The sequence below is a fragment of the Felis catus genome, chromosome B1, assembly GCF_018350175.1.
Source record: "Felis catus isolate Fca126 chromosome B1, F.catus_Fca126_mat1.0, whole genome shotgun sequence".
Lineage (NCBI taxonomy): Eukaryota > Metazoa > Chordata > Mammalia > Carnivora > Felidae > Felis > Felis catus.
In genome coordinates this window covers 69080892-69100075 of record NC_058371.1, presented here as the reverse complement: position 1 = coordinate 69100075, position 19184 = coordinate 69080892, and the positions used below count along the sequence as shown (strand labels likewise).

General features: G+C 37.6%; 1 protein-coding gene across 12 annotated transcripts in view; it reads left to right on the top strand.

The window, feature by feature from the left end:
- Window positions 1-19184, top strand: part of RXFP1 (relaxin family peptide receptor 1) — a 135650-nt gene that overhangs the window by 95887 nt on the left and 20579 nt on the right. For 8 of the 12 annotated variants that reach the window (XM_045055732.1, XM_045055733.1, XM_045055734.1 and 5 more), the window contains 4 exons: window positions 5506-5577; window positions 9849-9920; window positions 10007-10078; window positions 10691-10765. In XM_045055732.1, the coding sequence (XP_044911667.1) occupies window positions 5506-5577; window positions 9849-9920; window positions 10007-10078; window positions 10691-10765 (291 nt within the window). The remainder of the gene's footprint in view (window positions 1-5505; window positions 5578-9848; window positions 9921-10006; window positions 10079-10690; window positions 10766-19184) is intronic. The other 4 variants (XM_045055738.1, XM_045055735.1, XM_045055736.1 and 1 more) reach the window with 3 other exon arrangements.

Sequence of the window (19184 nt, the reverse complement as noted above, 5' to 3'; positions counted from 1 at the left end):
GCACTAAATTTGTATCTAACAGTAATCACTCTGAATGTAAATGGACTAAAATTTCCAATCAAAAGGTATAGGGTAGGGGCACCAGGGTGGTTCAGTGTCCAACTTCGGCTCAGGTCATGATCTCACAGTATGTGAGATTGAGCCCCACATCAGGCTCACTGCTGTCAGCCTGTAAGTACAGAGCCCACTTCAGATTCTCTGTCCCCCTCTCTCTACCCCTCCCCCACTTGCACTGTCTCAAAAATGAATAACAATTAAAAAAAAGACATGGAGTACCAGAATGGATAAAGAAAACAAGACCCATCTATATGCTGCCTACAAGAGAATCATTTAGACCTAAAGCCACTTCCAGATTAAAATTGAAGGGATGGAGAACCATATATCATGCTAATGGACATCAAAAGAAAGCCAGAGTAGCCATACTTATATCAGACAAACTAGATTTTTTTTTTTAATTTTTAACATGTGTCTATTTTTGAGAGACAGAAACAGAGCACAAGCAGGGGACGGGTAAAGAGAGAGGGACATACAGAATCCAAAACAGGCTCCAGGCTCTGAGCTGTCAACACAGAGCTCAACGCAGGGCTCAAACTCATGATCCATGAGCTCATGACCTGAGTCGAAGTCAGACACTTAACTGAGTGAGGTACCCAGGTGCCCCTGGACAAACTAGATTTTAATTTTTTTTTAATGTTTATTCATTTTTGATTTTTTTTAACGTTTTTTAATTTATTTTTGGGACAGAGAGAGACAGAGCATGAACAGGGTAGGGGCAGAGAGAGAGGGAGACACAGAATCGGAAACAGGCTCCAGGCCCCGAGCCATCAGCCCAGAGCCTGACACGGGGCTCGAACTCACGGAACGCGAGATCGTGACCTGGCTGAAGTCGGACGCTTAACCGACTGCGCCACCCAGGCGCCCCACGTTTATTCATTTTTGAAAGACAGAGAGAGACAGAGCACAAGCAGGGGTGGGGCAGGGGGGGGTGGGGGGTGGGGACACAGAATCTGAAACAGGCTCCAGGCTCTGAGCTGTCAGCACAGATCCCGACGCAGGGCTCAAACTCACAAACCGCGAGATCATGACCTGAGCCAAAGTCAGAAGCTAAACAGACTGAGCCACCCAGGCGCCCCTGGACAAACTAGATTTTAAACCAAAGACTGTAACAAGAGATGAAGAAGGGTAATACATCATAATTAAGGGGGTCTACCCATCAAGATCTAACAATTGTAAATATTTATGCCCCCATATTGAAAGCACCCAAATACATAAATCAATTAATCAAAAACATAAACTCACTGATAATAATACAATAACAGTGGGGGGCCTTAAACCCACACTTACAACAATGGACAGATGGTCTAAGCATAAAATCAACAAGGAAACAATGGCTTTGAAGGACACACTGAGCCAGATGGACTTAACAGAAATATGCAGAACATTTCATCCTAAAGCAACAGAATATATATTCTTTTCAAGTGCACACAGAACATTCACCACAATAAGTCACATACTGGGTCACAAACCAGGCCTCAACAAGTACAAAAGGACTGAGATCATACCATGCAAATTTTCTGACCACCACACAATGAAACTTGAAGTCACATCCTATTAAAGAATGAATAGGTCTACCAGGAAATTAAAGAAGACATAAAAAACATATATATGGGGCAAATGAAAATGAAAACACGACAGTCCAAAACCTTTTGGATACAGCAAAGGCAATTCCAAGACGTAAGTATATACTAATAAATACCTACCCAAGAAACAAGAAAAGTCTCAAATACACAACCTAATCTTACACAAAGGATCTAGAAAAAGAACAGCAACTAAAGCCTAAAAACAGCAGAAGAAGGAAAATAATAAAGATTAGAACAGAAATAAACAATACAGAAACAAAAACCCAGTAGAACAGATCAACAAAATTAAGAGCTGGTTCTTTGAAAGAATTAATTAAATTCACAAACCTGTAGCCAGACTTATCAAAAAGAAGAGAGAGAGGACCCAAACAAATAAAATCATGAATGAAAGAGGGGAGATCACAACCAACACCACGGAAATACAAACAACTGTAAGAGAATATTATGAAAATTATATGCCAACAAACTGGGCAATCTGAAAGAAATGGACAAATTGCTAGAAACATACAAATTACCAAAACTGAAATTGGAAAGAAATAGAAAATTTGAACAGTCCCATAACCAGCAAAGAAATTGAATTAATAATCAAAATCTCCCTACAAAATAAGCCCAGGGCCAGATGGCTTCCCAGAGGAATTCTATAAGAAATTTAAAGAAGAGTTAATACTTATTCTTCTCAAATCATTCCAAAAAAAAAAAAAATTGGAAGGAAAACTTCCAAACTCATTCTACAAGGCCAGAATTATCTTGATTCCAAAACCAAAGACCCCACTGAAAAGGAGAATTACAGGCCAATATCCCTGATGAACATGGATGCAAAAATTCTCAACAAGATACTAACAAATCAAATTCAACAGTACATCAAAAGAATTATTCACCACCATCAACTGGAATTTATTCCTGGGATGCAGGGGTTGTTTAATATTTGCAAATCAATCAATGTGGTACACCACATTAATAAAAGAAAGGATAAAACCATTTGATCCTCTCAATTGATGCAGAAAAGGCATCTGACAATATAAAGTATCCTTTCTTGATAAAAACCCTCAATAAAGTAAGGATAGAAGGAACATACCTCAACATAATAAAGCCCATAAATGAAAGACCCACAGCTAATATCATCCTCAATGGGGAAAAACTAAAAGCTTTCCCCCTAAGGTCAGGAACATGACAGAGATGTCTACTTTCACCACTGTTGTTCAGCATAGTACTGGAAGTCCTCGCCTCGGCAATCAGACAACAAAATGAAATAAAAGGGATCCGATCTTCAAGGAAGAAGTGAAATTTTAAACTCTTCACAGACAACATGCTACTCTATGTAAAAAACCTGAAAGATTCCACCAAAAAAAATCGCTACAATGAATACATGAACTCAGCAATGTTGCAGGATATAAAATCAATGTCAGAAATCAATTGCACTTCTATACACCAATAATAAAGCAGTAGAAAGAGAAATCAAGGACTCGATCCCATTTACAATTGTACCAAAAACCATAAGATACCTAGGAATAAACCTAACCAAAGAGGTAAAAGACCTGTACTCTAAAAACTATAGACACTTATGAAAGAAATTGAAGAGAACATAAATAATGGAAAAACATTTCATATTTATGGATTGGAAGAATATTGTTAAAATGTCTATACTACCCAGAGCAATCTACACTTTTAATGCAATCCCTATACCACCAGCACTTTTGACAGAGCCAGAATAAACAATCCTAAAATTTGTACGGAACCACAAAAGACTCCAAATAGCCAAGGAAATTCTGAAAAAAGAAAAGCAAAGCTGGAGGCATCCTGATTCTGGACTTCAAGCTATGTTACAAAGCTGTAGTCATCAAGACAGTATGGTACTGACACAAACACAGACACATAGACCAATGAAACAGAATAGAAATCCCAGAAATGGACCCACAACTATATGGTCAACAAATCGTTGACAAAGCAGGAAAGAATATCCAATAGAAAAAATACAATCTCTTCAACAAATAGTTTTGGGAAAACTAGATAGTGACATGTAGAATAATGAAACTGGACCACTTTCTTACACCATACACAAAAACAAATTCTAAATGGGTAAAATACCTAAATGGGAGCCAGGAAACCATCAAAATCCTAGAGAACACAGGCAGCAACATCTTTGACCTTGGCTGTACCAACTTCTTACTAGACATATCCCCAGAGCCAAGGGAAATAAAAGCAAAAATAAACTATTGGGACTTCTTGGCACAGAGAAGGAAACAATCAACAAAACTAGAAGGCAGTCTATGGAGTGGGAGAAGTTATTTACAAATGACATATCTGATAATGGGCTAGTATCCAAAATATATAAATAACTTTTCAAATTCAACACTCAAATAATAATAATAATAATAATAATAATAATAATCCAGCTAATAAATGGGCAGAAGCCATGAATAGACATTTGTCAAAAGAAGGCATCCAGATGGCTAATAAACACATGAAAAGATGTTCAACATCACTCATCATCAGGGAAATAGAAATGAAAACCATGATGAGAAACCACTTCACACCTGTCAGAATGGCTAAAATTAACAACAGAGGAAACAATAGATGTTGGTGAGGATGTGGAGAAAGAGGAACCAACCCTCTTACACCATTGGTGGGAATGTAAACTGGTGCAGCCACACTGGAAAACAGGATGGAGGCGCCTCAAAAAATTAAAAATAGAACTACCCAATAACCCAGCAATTGCATTACTAGTTGCTTACCCAAAAGAGACAAAAATACAGATTTGAAGGGTCACATGCACAGCAATGTCTATAGCAGCACTATCAACAATTGCCAAACTATGGAAAGAGCCCAATGTACATCAATAATGAACGGATAAAGATGTGGTATATACGTACAATGGAATATTACTCAGCCATCTAAAAGAATGAAATCTCGGGGCGCCTGGGTGGCGCAGTCGGTTGAGCGTCCGACTTCAGCCAGGTCACGATCTCGCGGTCCGTGAGTTCGAGCCCCGCGTCGGGCTCTGGGCTGATGGCTCAGAGCCTGGAGCCTGTTTCCGATTCTGTGTCTCCCTCTCTCTCTGCCCCTTCCCCGTTCATGCTCTGTCTCTCTCTGTCCCAAAAATAAATAAACGTTGAAAAAAAAAATTAAAAAAAAAAAAAAAGAATGAAATCTAGCCATTTGCAACTATGTGGATGGAACTAGACTGTATTATGCTAAGTGAAATAGAGAAAGACAAATACTGTATGATTTCACTCATATGTGGAATTTAAGAAACAAAACAGATGAACATAGGGGAAGGGAAAAAAGAGAGAGGGAAACACTCTATAAAAGACTCTTAACAATAGAGAGCAAACTGAGGGTTGATTGAGGGAGATGGGTGGGTGATGGGCTAAATGGGTGATGGTATTAAGGAGGGCATTTGTTGTGATGAGCACTGGATGTTATATGTAAGTGATGAATCACTAAATTCTGCACCTGGAACCAATTTTACCTTATATGTTAACTAACTAGAATTTAAATAAAAACTTGAAAAGCAAAAAAGAAAAAGAAGAAAGTTCAAATATTAAATTTTAACTATCACATGTTTATCTTTACAACTAAGTTTCTAAATAAAAACTAGCCTAATCATACACGAATTTAATAGCAAACAAAATAACATATCTAGTTTCACTATTTTGTTATGTTTACCTTTTTTAATTAAAAAAAAAGTCTATTGTGGTAAATACATATGCTGTAAAATGTACCATCTTAAACCAATTACATTCAGAGCCATTAAGTACATTTATATTGTTGTGCCACCCTCACCACCACCCATCCAAAGAGCTCTTTACATCTTGCAAAACTGAAATTCTGTTTCATTATGTTTTTTTTATAATTATGTTCACAGGTGCCTGCAAAACAATAATATTAGATCCATATCCATCTATGCTTTCAGAGGACTATACAGTCTTACTAAACTGTAAGTACCAGTGCCAATTAGTTTGCCCATTCCACTGTGGTCTGTCAGGCTGACCCACCGCCCTCCATGGTAGCCCTCCTGCCTACAACAGTTGAAGGGGCACGCAGGGCACTATGGTCGAGGGCATGGAATTCTGACTTGAACAGGCTTCCACTTAAGTCCTGATTCACCACTCCCTTGGTCCATAAACTTGAGCAATTTATTTTCCTTTCTAGGCATTGATTCCCTCTAGCGTAAGATACAAATTATAACAGTACCTTCCTCAGGATTGTTGTAAGAAACAAACGAGGAAATCCCTGGGAAGAATTAGGCACACTACATCTGACGCATAAATAGAACTCAATACATACTGGCCATGGTGAAAGGAATGATGGCCATTAGAACTTATTCAAAATAAGAAACGCTGATGATAATTAGAATCTTCGAAGGAAAAAACCCAGACTTTTCCAGTAATTCTTTTTCCACTACTCCTGCTTTTATGAATACATACAGCGCTGTAAGGTTAAAAGAGTAAAGCTTTTTCATTGTGATTAAATACATATAACATAAAATTTATCATTTTAACCATTTTTAAATGTGAAGTTCTGTGGCATTGAGTATATTCACATTGTTGTGCAAACATCACCACCATCCATCTCCAGAACACTTCATCTTCCCAAGCCGAAAGTCTGTACCCACCAAACGTAACTCCTCCTCCTCTGACCCTTGGCAATCACCATTCTACTTTCTGTATCTCTGAATATGACTACCCTAAGTGGAACCATACAATATTTGTCCTTTTGTGTCAGGCTTATTTCATTTAGCATGATGTCTTCAAGGTTCATCCATTTGTTTTTCCATGCACACCCATCAGTGAACATTTTTGGTTGTTTTTATCTTTTGGCTATTATGAATAATGCTGCCGTGAACATTGGTATCTGTTTGAGTCTTTGCCTTCAATTCTTTGGGGTATATACCCAGAAGGGGAATTGGTGAGTCACATGGTAATTCCAGGTTCAACTTTTGGAGGAACCACCATACCGTCTTCCACAGCATCTGCACCAACAACATACAAGGGGACTAATCCCTTCACGTCTTCACTAGCATTTCTTGTTTTCTGAGGTTTTGTTGTTTAAGAATTTGTTTGTCTTTTTAAAACAGCCATCCTAATGGATATGAAGTCGTATTTCATTGTAGTTAAAAGCAAAGCTTTTTAAAATTGGTTTTCTTGGGGTGCCTGGATGGCTCAGTCGTTTGAGTGTCCAACTCTTGATTTCAGCTCAGGTCATGATCCCAGAGTCATGGGCTCAAGCCCCACATCAGGCTTCACACTCAGACTGGAGCCTGCTTGGGATTCTCTCTCTCTCTCTCTGCCCCTCTCCCCTGCTCATGCACTCTCTCTCTCCCTCTCTCTAAAAAATTTAAAAAAATTAAGTAAATATATAAGTAAATAAAATAGTCTACTAAATGTTCCATTTCAGCATCTGAACCTAACCTCCTATAGGAAATAATTGTATGGAAATATAACCAAAAGGCACATAAATCAACAACTCCCTATATTTCTATTTCTGTCACCTTGTTTTCTATCCTACACCACTTTTTTTAATCCTAATCCAAGAAACTCATTCCAGTCAGATTCCTAGTTTGTGGTATCAGGGTTTAGGATTGAGAGACAGCTGTCTAATAATTTTACTAGCAAAATGGAAGAAGGGCCCTGGAGACTCAGAGTCTTAACAGTAACCACTTTTACCGAGTCCTCTTCCCTTCTATCCCATCCCTGCTCTTTTGTGTCTTGGCAAATCACCCAAAGTCAATATCGGATTCATTCCCATCAGGCTCCTGTCTTTCTCTCCAACCCCGCATAAATCTGTTCAAAACTTATAAGCAGTGTCTGCTTGGTTTAATGTTCAATGGGTGTGAAAGATACTACAGTCTTGGTTTAGTATCCAACGGATGTGAAGGGTAGTACCACAAATTTTAAAGAGTTCCCCATCTCTTTCCATGGTTATTCATAGCACTGGACTATTGTTTAGATGTTAAAGATGTCACATACTTCTGGGTTTTCATAGATAATCATTAGATTCCTCCTTTCCATTCACCTGTAAATATTCATTAGTCCTTACAATGTGTAAATTTTTCAGCAAGACACCATGGGGAGGTGGCACCGAAAGATAAGTCAGACATGCTGCCTTCCAACAGTTTACACTTTAATATTTCAGGTAAAGGGCTTTGAGACCACTGGGGCAAGGCATGCCTCTTGCTCTCCAGAGGCTTATGATCTAGGGTGGGAAACTATGCCAATATACACACAACAATTAGAGAACAATTAGAGAACGATTAAATCCGAAACACGTGTTGTTCAGACCAAAATTCTTGTTAAGTTTCACTGAAACAAGTGACTGTTTGGGGTCTGGAGCAATGAAGGATGGCTGGGGAAAATGAAGAGGACTGGGAAAAACAGATGAGTATAGAGTACAGGGGTGGATCAAATGCTTTTACCTGAGGGATTGCTATTGGCTTTTAACGGAGCCCCCTGAGGCGGTTGTAGGGAAGTATTGTAGCTATTCTTTACCCTTCCTGTGCCCAAATGGGGTTCTAGACCTACAAGGCAAGGAGAGAAGTGGCTCTAACATGGGGCATCATCTCCTGTTACCCCTAAGCAAAAGTCAAATATGGTGGGAACGGGGAGTCTCCCAGCGGGAGAAATTTTATAAGCTGTCAAATTATAAGAGTAGAGAAAAGTGCAACATCAGTGTGGTCCATATATCTGTGGAAGTGAAATTTGAAGTAAAACTTGCATATGAATCATAGGCAGAAGGGAAAAAGAAGACGGATATAAGAATGGGAGGCATGAATAGAGGCGTCATAAATAATATGTACTGAATGCTTATGACGTGTTACAACCCAATAAAGTAGGTACTAAGATTACCTCCATTTTAGAGTTGGGGAAACTGAGGCTTTCAGGAGTTAACTGCTTAAGGTCACACTATTAATAAGTAGCAAAGCTAGGAATTGAACTATCTGACGCCAGAGTCAGAGCAGCAAACTGCTGTATGGACGTGGAGGTAGAAATAAACATGGCAAGGGGTACCTGGGTGGCTGAGTCGGTCAAGCCTCCGACTTTAGCTCAGGTCATGATTTCCTGGTTCAGGATTTCAAGCCCTGCATCAGGCTCTGTGCTACCAGCTCAGAGCCTGGCACCTGCTTCGGATTCTGTGTCTCCCTCTCTGCCCCTCCCCCACTAGTTCTCTCTCTCTGTCTCTCTCTGTCTCTCTCTGTCTCTCTCTGTCTCTCTCTCACTTTTCTCTCTTTCTCTCAAAAATAAATAAAAACATTAAAAACAAAGAAAGAAACATGAACAGAACAGAGTTGATTCAATCTGCAGAAGAGTAAGAACTGAAAAGGTGGATGTCAAACTCCTTAACAAGCATACAATGTCGCCATGTCCTTTTTTCCAGAACAGTCCCTGCCTGCCTCCCAGGTTCATCCCCTGTCCCTCTTCACAATGCCTTCACGGTGAGGCCTCACTGAAATACCTGGTGATCCCTTACCTTGTTGTTCTCTCTTCATCTCTCTTGCCTCTGCATAAGCGATCTCCTCTGCCTACGTTAACTCCTACCCATTCTTTGCTTTGTGAATGGTATCTTCATCCGAATCTCTATCCATCCAGTTGTGCATTCTCTAGTAAAGCCTTCTGTCTCCTGACTCTCCCGAGCATTGCAGTCCCTGCCCCCAAGAAAGGCAGATGCCTTCTCCTCTGCAATTCAGAGCAACCCTACATTATACGCTTCTCTTTTCCCCATGTTGCAGTAATAACCTGTTCATACTCTGTCTTCCCTCTAGACTCAAAGCCCCTCAAAGAAAGAGATGATATGCCTAGCACACTGCCGTAGACTATAGGTACCCCAAAAAGTTTAATGAATAAAGGCATAAATGAATGGAATGACTGATTGATTGATTGATTGATTGTGGGGAAATTAAAACCTAGACATGAAAAGGTAAGTGATAAAGAACTTTTAGAGACCCAAAAGAAGGGAAGAGATCTGATAAGAACAGTATACAAGAAAATCTAAGATGGATGATTATTGTTTTTCCTTTCCTTATTGTTAGATATCAAGAAGGTAACACATTTGGGGTGCCAGGCTGCCTCAGTCAGTAGAGCATACAGCCCTCCGTCTCAAGGTTGTGAGTGTGAACCCCACATTGGGTGTAGAGATTACTTAAAAATGAAATCTTAAAAAAAGAAAAAGAAAGAGATAACACATTTACTGTAGTCATTTCTCTTTTTTCAGGTATCTCAGTCATAACAGAATAACTTTCTTGAAGCCGGGTGTTTTTGAAGATCTCCACAGACTAGAATGGCTGTATGTTTAATTTATGTGTCATTTTATAGTATTAGTTTTTATATTCTAAATATATAAATGAATCCATTTTTTCTTCTGGCTGGCAGGATAATTGAAGATAATCACCTCAGTCGAATTTCCCCACTAACATTTTATGGACTAAATTCTCTTATTCTCTTGTAAGTACTAAAAATTAAGACAACTATTTCAATGGAAAGAAAAGACATGAATAAAAGTTACTGCCTTAAGTTTAACAGCATTAAATTTGGAATTGTTCAAGCCCCAGAAAGGCCTTTCTGACTAAAAATCATCTCTTAATCATATCCTATGAGGCTATATTGTAGTTTTAACAATTATATAAGACCTTCTGTCCTCTAGAACATCAGCCCCTCAAAACTGAATACAGCCTCACTGCTATATTTTATTGAAATATTCTCAAGCATACCACTACTGCCCTGTATTCATCTTAGTAATAATAATAATAATAATAATAATAATAATAATAATATTCATTTAAAATCACCTCCTTCTCACTACCCACTTTTGAAGGGTACAGGCTTTTTTTCAGTTACTAACATTGCTGTTTCCTCCATATGACAACTATCATTTGTTGAATTTTATTACTAACAAGCACTCAAATATAACAAAACTTACAGGGAAAAAAAAAAGAGAAGATAACTAACTTAATAGATTTTCATGGTTTCATAAAGAATAATGATAATACCATATTTGACTTAAGATGAAAAAAGAACCAGAAAAAGGTGACTTCTTCTCTTTCTTTTCTTTTTCAGAGCACTGATGAATAATGTCCTCACCCATTTGCCGGATAAACCTCTTTGCCAGCACATGCCAAGACTGCACTGGCTGTAAGTTGCTGTACCTTTCCTTAAAGGAGTCAGCTAACTTTTCTGGTTTTGCCTAGTTCCCTTTGGATATTAGGTTTTTAAAAATGATAGGTTGTTAATGTCATATCATATTTCCTCAGATTACTTTAGCATGTTTTTGTTACTGAACAGCCCCATTGACTAAACTAACTCCTCTAGATTCTCGCCAACATAAACCATCTTTAAAAACAAAAAAATTGAGAGGCAGGAAGAAAAAAGACAGAAAGGATGTCACAGTAGCTATAGAACATCTCCTCCTCCTTCCCTCTGTCAATCTATTTTCACCTTTTAATTTGATACAGAAAGACTAAATCACTTTAGCCTCATTCCGAAATTCTGCATAATGAGAACATGATATTTAGAATTTATATTTAACTCTAATCACAACAGAATATGTTCCATAAAGTTTTTTACACAGTAGCTTTGCATATGATAATAAGAATCACTCTACCTATTAAGAACCAGTAAATTTGCCCATTTAAAACACAGTAAAAATGAAGAAATAAGTGACCAAAATAACTGTTTAAAAGTTCAACAATAAACCGCATATAGAGTATTATATGAAAACCTCCTCTGTGTCTCATTTTGTGTGAAATTCTCAGAAGTTTTGTTTGCTGTTTAATTTTTAAGCTCACAGCAGATTAGAAGTGCCAGATTAAAAGTAGAGGGGAAAGATGAAGTTCAAAACATCAGTGAGAAGTGACAACTATCAACCTGATAATAAAGCAGGGATGGGAGTGCTATAAAGAACAGACATAATAATTCAAAACACACTAGTTTGGAACCATTTAGGGGAAGACAAACATCCCCGGAGTCATTACTAAGTCCAGAGGGCGTCTTGGTATGACAGCACAGTACCCGCATTGATGACAGCTAAAGTATTCAAGAAAAGGGCAAATTAAGTTCAATCTCCTTGTTGTAATTAAATTTTGTTCCAAATGAGCACATTAACAGTTATTATGTGCTCAGTAATCCAAACTTAATAATAAAGCAAAATTGGTTAATATTTACATACATAAATTAGCAATTAAAAATTCATGCACTGACACCAGCAGCAAATGTAGGAGATATTATGCAATACACTAATAAACATTTCCTTTGCCTTTAAAAAGGCAGCCAAATATACATCTCAGATAAAAATTTAAATGATTAAGTTATACTACTAAAGAGGTGGACTTTTTACAATTTCATCACTAAAGTTACCATCTTTAAATTTTAGCTATCTAAAATAACTCATTTCATATGCATTCCTGATAACATTATCCCAATTTTAATGCCAGTAATAATAATTTTTGCTTTATAAGTATTCATTTCTTTTAAAACTAATCACAGTGCCATAGCCAGTAAAGACATTGAATCAGTAATCAAAAATCTCCCTCCCAAACAAGTCCAGGGCTGGATGGCTTTCCAGGGGAATTCTACCAAACATTTAAAGAAGAGTTAACACCTATTCTTTTGAAGTTGTTCCAAAAAATAGAAATGGAAGGAAAACTTCCAAACTCATTCTGTGAGGCCAGCATTACCTTGGTTCCAAAACCAAAGACCCCACTAAAAAGGAGAACTACAGACCAATTTCCCTGATGAACATGGATGCAAAAATTTTCAACAAGATACTAGCAAACCAGGTCCAACAATACATTAGAAGAATTATTCACCACGATCAAGTGAGATTTATTAATGGGATGCAGGTCTATTTTAATATCCACAAATCAATCAGTGTGATACATCACATTAAAAAAGAAAGGATAAGAACCACATGATCCTCTCAATACATGCTGAAAAAGGATTTGACAAAATACAACATCCTTTCTTGATAACAACCCTCAAGAGAGTAAGGATAGAAGGATCATACCTCAACATCATAAAGGCCATACACAAAAGACCCACACCTAATATCATCCTCAATGGGGAACTACTGAGAGCTTTCCTCCTAAGGTCAGGAACACAACAAGGATGTCCACTCTCACCACTGTTATTCAACACAGTGTTGGAAGTCCTAGCCTCAGCAATCAGACAACACAAAGAAATAAAAGGCATCTGGATTGGAAAGGAGGAAGTCAAACTTTCACTCTTTGCAGATGACATGATACTCTATGTGGAAAACCCAAATGACTCCACAAAAAAAACTGCTAGAACTGATCCAAGAATTCAGCAAAGTCACAGGATATAAAATCAATGTACAGAAACCAGTTGCATTTCTGTACAGCAATAATGAAGCAGCAGAAAGAGAAATCAAGGAATTGATCCCATTTACAATGTGCCAAAAACCATAAAATACATAGGAAGAAATCTAACCAAAGAGGTGAAAAATCTATACACTGAAAACTATAGAAAGCCTATGAAAGAAATTGAAGAAGACACGCAAAAAATGGAAAAACATTCCATGTTCATGGATTGGAAGAACAAATATTGTTAAAATGACTATACTTCTCAAAGCAGTCTACACACTCAATGCAATCCTTATCAAAATACCACCAGCATTTTTCACAGAGCTACAACAAACAATCCTAAAATTTATATGGAAACAGAAAAGACCCCGAATAGCCAAAGAAATCCTGAAAAAGAAAAGCACAGCTGGAGGTGTCACAATCCTGGACTTCAATTTGTATTACAAAACTGTAATCATTAAAACAGTGTAGTACTGGTGCAAAAACAGACATGAAGATCAATGGAGCAGAATAGAGAACCCAGAAATGGACCCACAAATGCATGGATAACTAATCTTTTTTTTTAATGTTTTTATTTATTTTGAGACAGAGAGAGACAGAGCATGAGCAGGAGAGGGGCAGAGAGAGAGGGAGACACAGAATCCGAAGCAGGCTCCAGGCTCTGTCAGAGCTGTCAGCACAGAGCCCGACACGGGGCTCAAACTCACAGACTCAAACTCACAGACTGTGAGATCATGACCTGAGCCGAAGTCAGACACTCAACCAACTGAGCCACCCAGACGCCCCATATGGGTAGCTAATCTTTAACAAAGCAGGAAAGAATATCCAATGGAGTAAGGACAGTCTCTTCAGCAAATGGTGTTGGGAAAACTGGACAGTGGCATGTAGAAGAATGAACGTGGACCACTTTTTTACACCATGTACAACAATAAACTCAAAATGGATGAAAGACCTAAATGTAAGAAAGGAAGCCATCAAAATCCTAGAGGAGAAAACAGGCAACTACCTCTTTGACCTCAGCCGCAGCAACTTCTTACTTGACATGTTTCCAGAGGCAAGGGAAACAAAAGCAAAAATGAACTGTTGGGACCTCATCAAGATAAAAATCTTCTGTACAGTGAAGGAAACAATCAGCAAACCAAAAGGCAATTGACAGAATGGGAGAAGATATTTGCAAGTGACATATCAGATAAAGGGTTAGTATCCAAAATCTATAAAGAACTTATCAAACTCAACTCCCAAAAAACAAATAATCCAGTGAAGAAATGGGCAAAAGACATGAATAGACACTTCTCCAAAGAAGACATCCAGATGGCCAAGCGACACATGAAAAAATGCTCAACATCACTCATCATCAGAGAAATACAAATCAAAACCACAATGAGATACCACCTCACACCAATCAGAATGGCTAAAATTAACAACTCAGGCAATAACAGATGTTGGCGAGGATGTGGAAGAAAAGGAACTCTTTTGCACTGCCGGTGGGAATACAAACTAGTGCAGCCCCTCTGGAAAACAGTATGGAGGTTCCTCAAAAAATTAAAAATAGAAGTACCCTACGACCCAGCAATTGCACTACTAGGCATTTATCCAAGGGATACAGGTGTGCTGATTCGAAGGGGTACGTGTGCCCCAAAGTTTATAGCAGTGCTATGAACAATAGCCAAAGTATATATAGAAAGAGCCCAAATGTCCATTAACTGATGAATGGATAAAGAAGTGGTATATGTAAATATAATAGAATATTACTTGGCGATCAAAAAGAATGAAATCTTGACATTTGCAACAACATGGATGGAACTAAAGTGTATCATGCTAAGCGAAATAAGTCAGTCAGAGAAAGACAAGTATCATTATGATTTCACTCATATGTGGAATTTAAGATACAAAATAGATGAACATAAGGGAAGGGAAGCAAAAATAAGATAAAAACAGAGAGGGAGACAAACCACAAGAGACTCTTAAAATACAGAGAACAAACTGAGGGTTGCTGGTGGGGTGTTGGGTAGGGGGAAGGGCTAAAGAGATGAGAGGCATTAAGGAGGAGGACACTTTCTGAGATGAGCACTGGGTGTTACATGTAAGTGATGAATTACTAAATTCTATTCCCAAAATTATTATTACATTATATGTTAACTAACTTGGATTTAAATAAATAAATAAATAAATAAATAAATAAATAAATAAAGTGCCTCTACCTTGCACATGAACTTTTATTTAGCAAAGCATAAACTAAAATATCTGATAGATGTGTTGGTAAAAAAATATATATATATTCTTTCACTGATTTAGTGGAAATATACACATAAAATAAAAGACATATGACAGCCCAGGATAATTTGCTTGCAAGATACATGACAGGCAATAGATTAAGGCCTTTATTATAGTTCTTTCAAAGCAAAAAATAAAAACTGTAAACACCACAACAGAAGTTGGGAAATTCAACAAGTTAGAAATATAAGTAATAAATAAGCACATGAGGCAATAGCCAAAGGTAAACTAAAGATCAAGACGGTAAATTAAACTTACTCCTATAAGAGACAACGCAAGTTTATTTGTAGGCAGGAGAAGCAGGTATAAAGAATTTGAAAATACAGACAATGATAGGGATACACTATGGAGCAAGGTGCTGGAGATGTGGAAACAGACAGAAAAAATAAAATGTGATACATATATCACATTTAAAATGAATGAACCAGCCCTACTTCAATCAACATGGCTCAGTTTCAAGAACATAATATGGATTATAAAGAAAAAGTCATCGAAGAGACATGTATTACAATTCTATTCCAACAATATTATGCTTAGGATATAGAACTGCAAAACAACATTGCTCCCTTTCTACTGATGAGAAGAAACTTTATCATCTACAAAATAATACTGAAAAAAAATAGACTTTAGAACAGGGACGATAACCAAGGATAAAGAGGTATATCACATAATGATAAAAGGGTCAGTTCAGCAAGAAGACATAATAATAATCTTAAATGAGTAAACAGTTTCAAAATAATTAAGATGATAACCACAGAAATATAAAGAAAACTAACTAGGAGTCATAAGACACCAGTTAAAACCAACAAATCCATTAAAATGCAGATATTTGATATTCCTAAGGTGAAAGATTCCTAAAGTGAACATTAATAAAAAGCATATAACTGATCAAAAATCATATGGTGGGAGAGAAGTAAAAGCAGAAAGGAAAATAATATATACTCATTTTATCATTTCTTATTATAGGAAACTAATAAATATTGTTATTCTCTAAGAAAGACAATGTGTTGGGGTGCCTGGGTGACTCAGTCCATTAAGCACCTGACTCGGCCTCAGGTCATAATCTCATGATTCGTGAGTTCCGGCCCAACATCAGACTCTCTATTGTCAGTGCAGAGCCTGCTTCAGATCTTCTGTTTCCCTCTCTCTCTGCCCCTACCCTCCCTCCCTCTCTCTCAAATATAAATAAACACTTAAAAAAAAAAAAAGAAGAAGAAGAAAGAAAGACTGTATTGGGTAAAATTATCATTATAAATATAACCAATAGAATATACAAACCTTTCTAAATATTAAGAGTTTTTATTTGTTGAAAAAAAATTTTTTAATTAGTTTTCTTTATTTTTGAGAGGCAGAGAGAGACAGAGCGCGTGTGGGGGAGGGGCAGAGAGCGAGGGAAACACAGAATCCGAAGCAGGCTCCGGGCTCTGAGCTGTCTTCACAGAGCACGACGCAGGGCCGGAACCCAAGAACCGCAAGCTCACGACCTGAGCCAAAGTCGGACGCTCGACGGACTGAGCCACCCAGGCGCCCCAAGAGTTTTTATATTTGTTGAAAGCTTTTTAACCTATAAAACCATATAGTAATATTTTTAAATTTTTTTAATGTCTCTTTTTGAGAGAGTGAGCGCACGTGCATGTGCATGTGCAAGCAAGGGCATGGCAGAGAGAAAGGGAGAGAGAAATACCAAGCAGCCTTGGCACTCTCAGCACAGAGCCCACCACGGTGTTGGATGAATGAGATCGTGAGATCATGAGATCACGAACTCATGAGGTCATGACCTGAGCCACAATCAAGAGTCAGATGCTTAACCGACCGAGCCACCCAGGCACCCCACCACACAGTAAGATTTTTAAATAGAAGACTTAAGTCAGATATATTAGTCATATCAATAAACTTAAGTGGGCTTAACTTACCTATTGAAAAGAAAAAGATTTTCAAATTGGCTCACAAAACAAAACCTAATTCAGCGCTATTTACAAAAACAAACAAACAAACAAACAAAAAAACTATATCTAAGTGATTAAGAAAGATCAAAAATAAAAGGCTGGCCTAAAGTATTCCATGTAGATGCAAATCAAAATTTAAAAAGCAGGGATCATATTTTTTATCTAAATAAATAAAATTCTGGCCAATTTGCATTAAGCAACACTAAGTTCATTTAAATGCTACAATGTACAATTTCTTTTTTATTATCTTTTTCATGTTTATTTATATTTGAGAGAGAGAGATAGTGCACAAGCAGGGGAGGGGCAGAGAGAGAGATGGAGACAGAATATGAAGCAGGCTCCGGGCTCTGAGCTGTCAGCACAGAGCCCAAAGAGGGGCTCAAACCCACAAGCCGTGAGTTCATGACCTCAGCCAAAGCTGGACACTTAACCGACTGAGCCACCCAGGCGCCCCAACAGGGTGCAATTTCTAATAAAAGGCATTACATTATAAGTATATGCGCACCAAATAATTCATATAGTAACCAAAGGGAATAACAGGCATACACAAGGAATAAGAGATAATAATCCACCTCTTTTCATCCGTGAAATATCAAGTGTAACCAAAAGGGATATGAAGAACTAAATAACATAATTAATGAACTAACTCTAATTGATGTATATCAAAGTGCAATGTACTTCTCAATAACAGAACTGATCTATTTGGGACAGCAGTGTGCCCAGCTAAAATACTACATTCCCAGACTTCCCTGCATCTTGATGCAACCACATGACTAAGCTCTAATTAATGATGTGGAAGAAGTATCATGTGAACTTCTGGGGAATCTCCCTAAAAAGAAAAAGGAATCCCCTTCCTCTCTTTCGCTATCCAGAAAACGTAGATATGATGGCTCAAGCTTAGCATCACCCTGGACCATGAAGACAAGGGCATGTAAACAGTGAATATGAAAGATGTTTCTAACAACTTTGTAAAACTACCATACTAGCCCTGGACTGCTTAACAGTAGATGTGTATTTATGCTGTTATAGTTGGGTGTCTGTTATATGTGCCTGCACCTAATTCTGATAGAAATAAACCTGAAAGCAAAGAATGTCCAAAGAACATTCACCAAAATTGACCATATATTTTAGGACATACACATACATAAGCCAAACTCAAGAAAACAGATGGAGGGATTAGCCTAAAGCAGGAGAAGGGTCATCTCTTCCTCTTGAGACTAGAAGGAGACCAGGTGCATATACAGGTAAGTTTGTAGATGTTGGGCAGAAGGTCAAGGGCTTCTCCCTGCTTCATCACCTCAGTTTTCTCCATGAAACAGGAGCCAGAAAGGTTTTGGAAGGTAGGGGAGGAAGTAGAGGTTTACGAGATTTGCGTGTTTAGAATGCCACTACATTCCTGGGGATAAGAGAGGAAGTTGAGAAGAAACAGGCAAGATTGTTGATGCTTTGGGGTTTTGTTTTTGTTGTTCTTCAGATCAAAGAACCATATTTTCACTTTCAACCAATGACCAGATTAGCCAAACTTAATGACCATGTATAAAGGGAAAAAATTAAATAGGTAAATTCAGAGGCTCATTAAGTTGGAAAAGTAATCTAGACATAAAGTAATGAAAACACTCCTTGTCAGCTCCCTTAGAGCTTGCAGCTAAGGAACAAGAAGCAGATTTGTATGCCTCAAACCAGATCCCTGTGTATCAAGGATAAAAACCTCTAATTGTGGGAAGAAAGCCAAAACAAATTCCCAAATAAATGTTAAAATAAACTCAAAATTAAACTAACAATTTAGTCAAAAGTCCCTAATTTATGGCTCGGTGTGTACCTCTTACTGATTTATACCAATGATGAATTAATACTAACTTAAATGCTTTTGTTCGCTTAATAGGAAAAAGAAAGTTACAATAGTAGCTAAAAAGAAAAGTGTTATCAACTCACCTTAAGAATACTGTGTGAGACTTAAGAGAGCATCACCATCTGGTGGCAGACTCGTGATAGGAAAAAGAAAGTTACAATAGT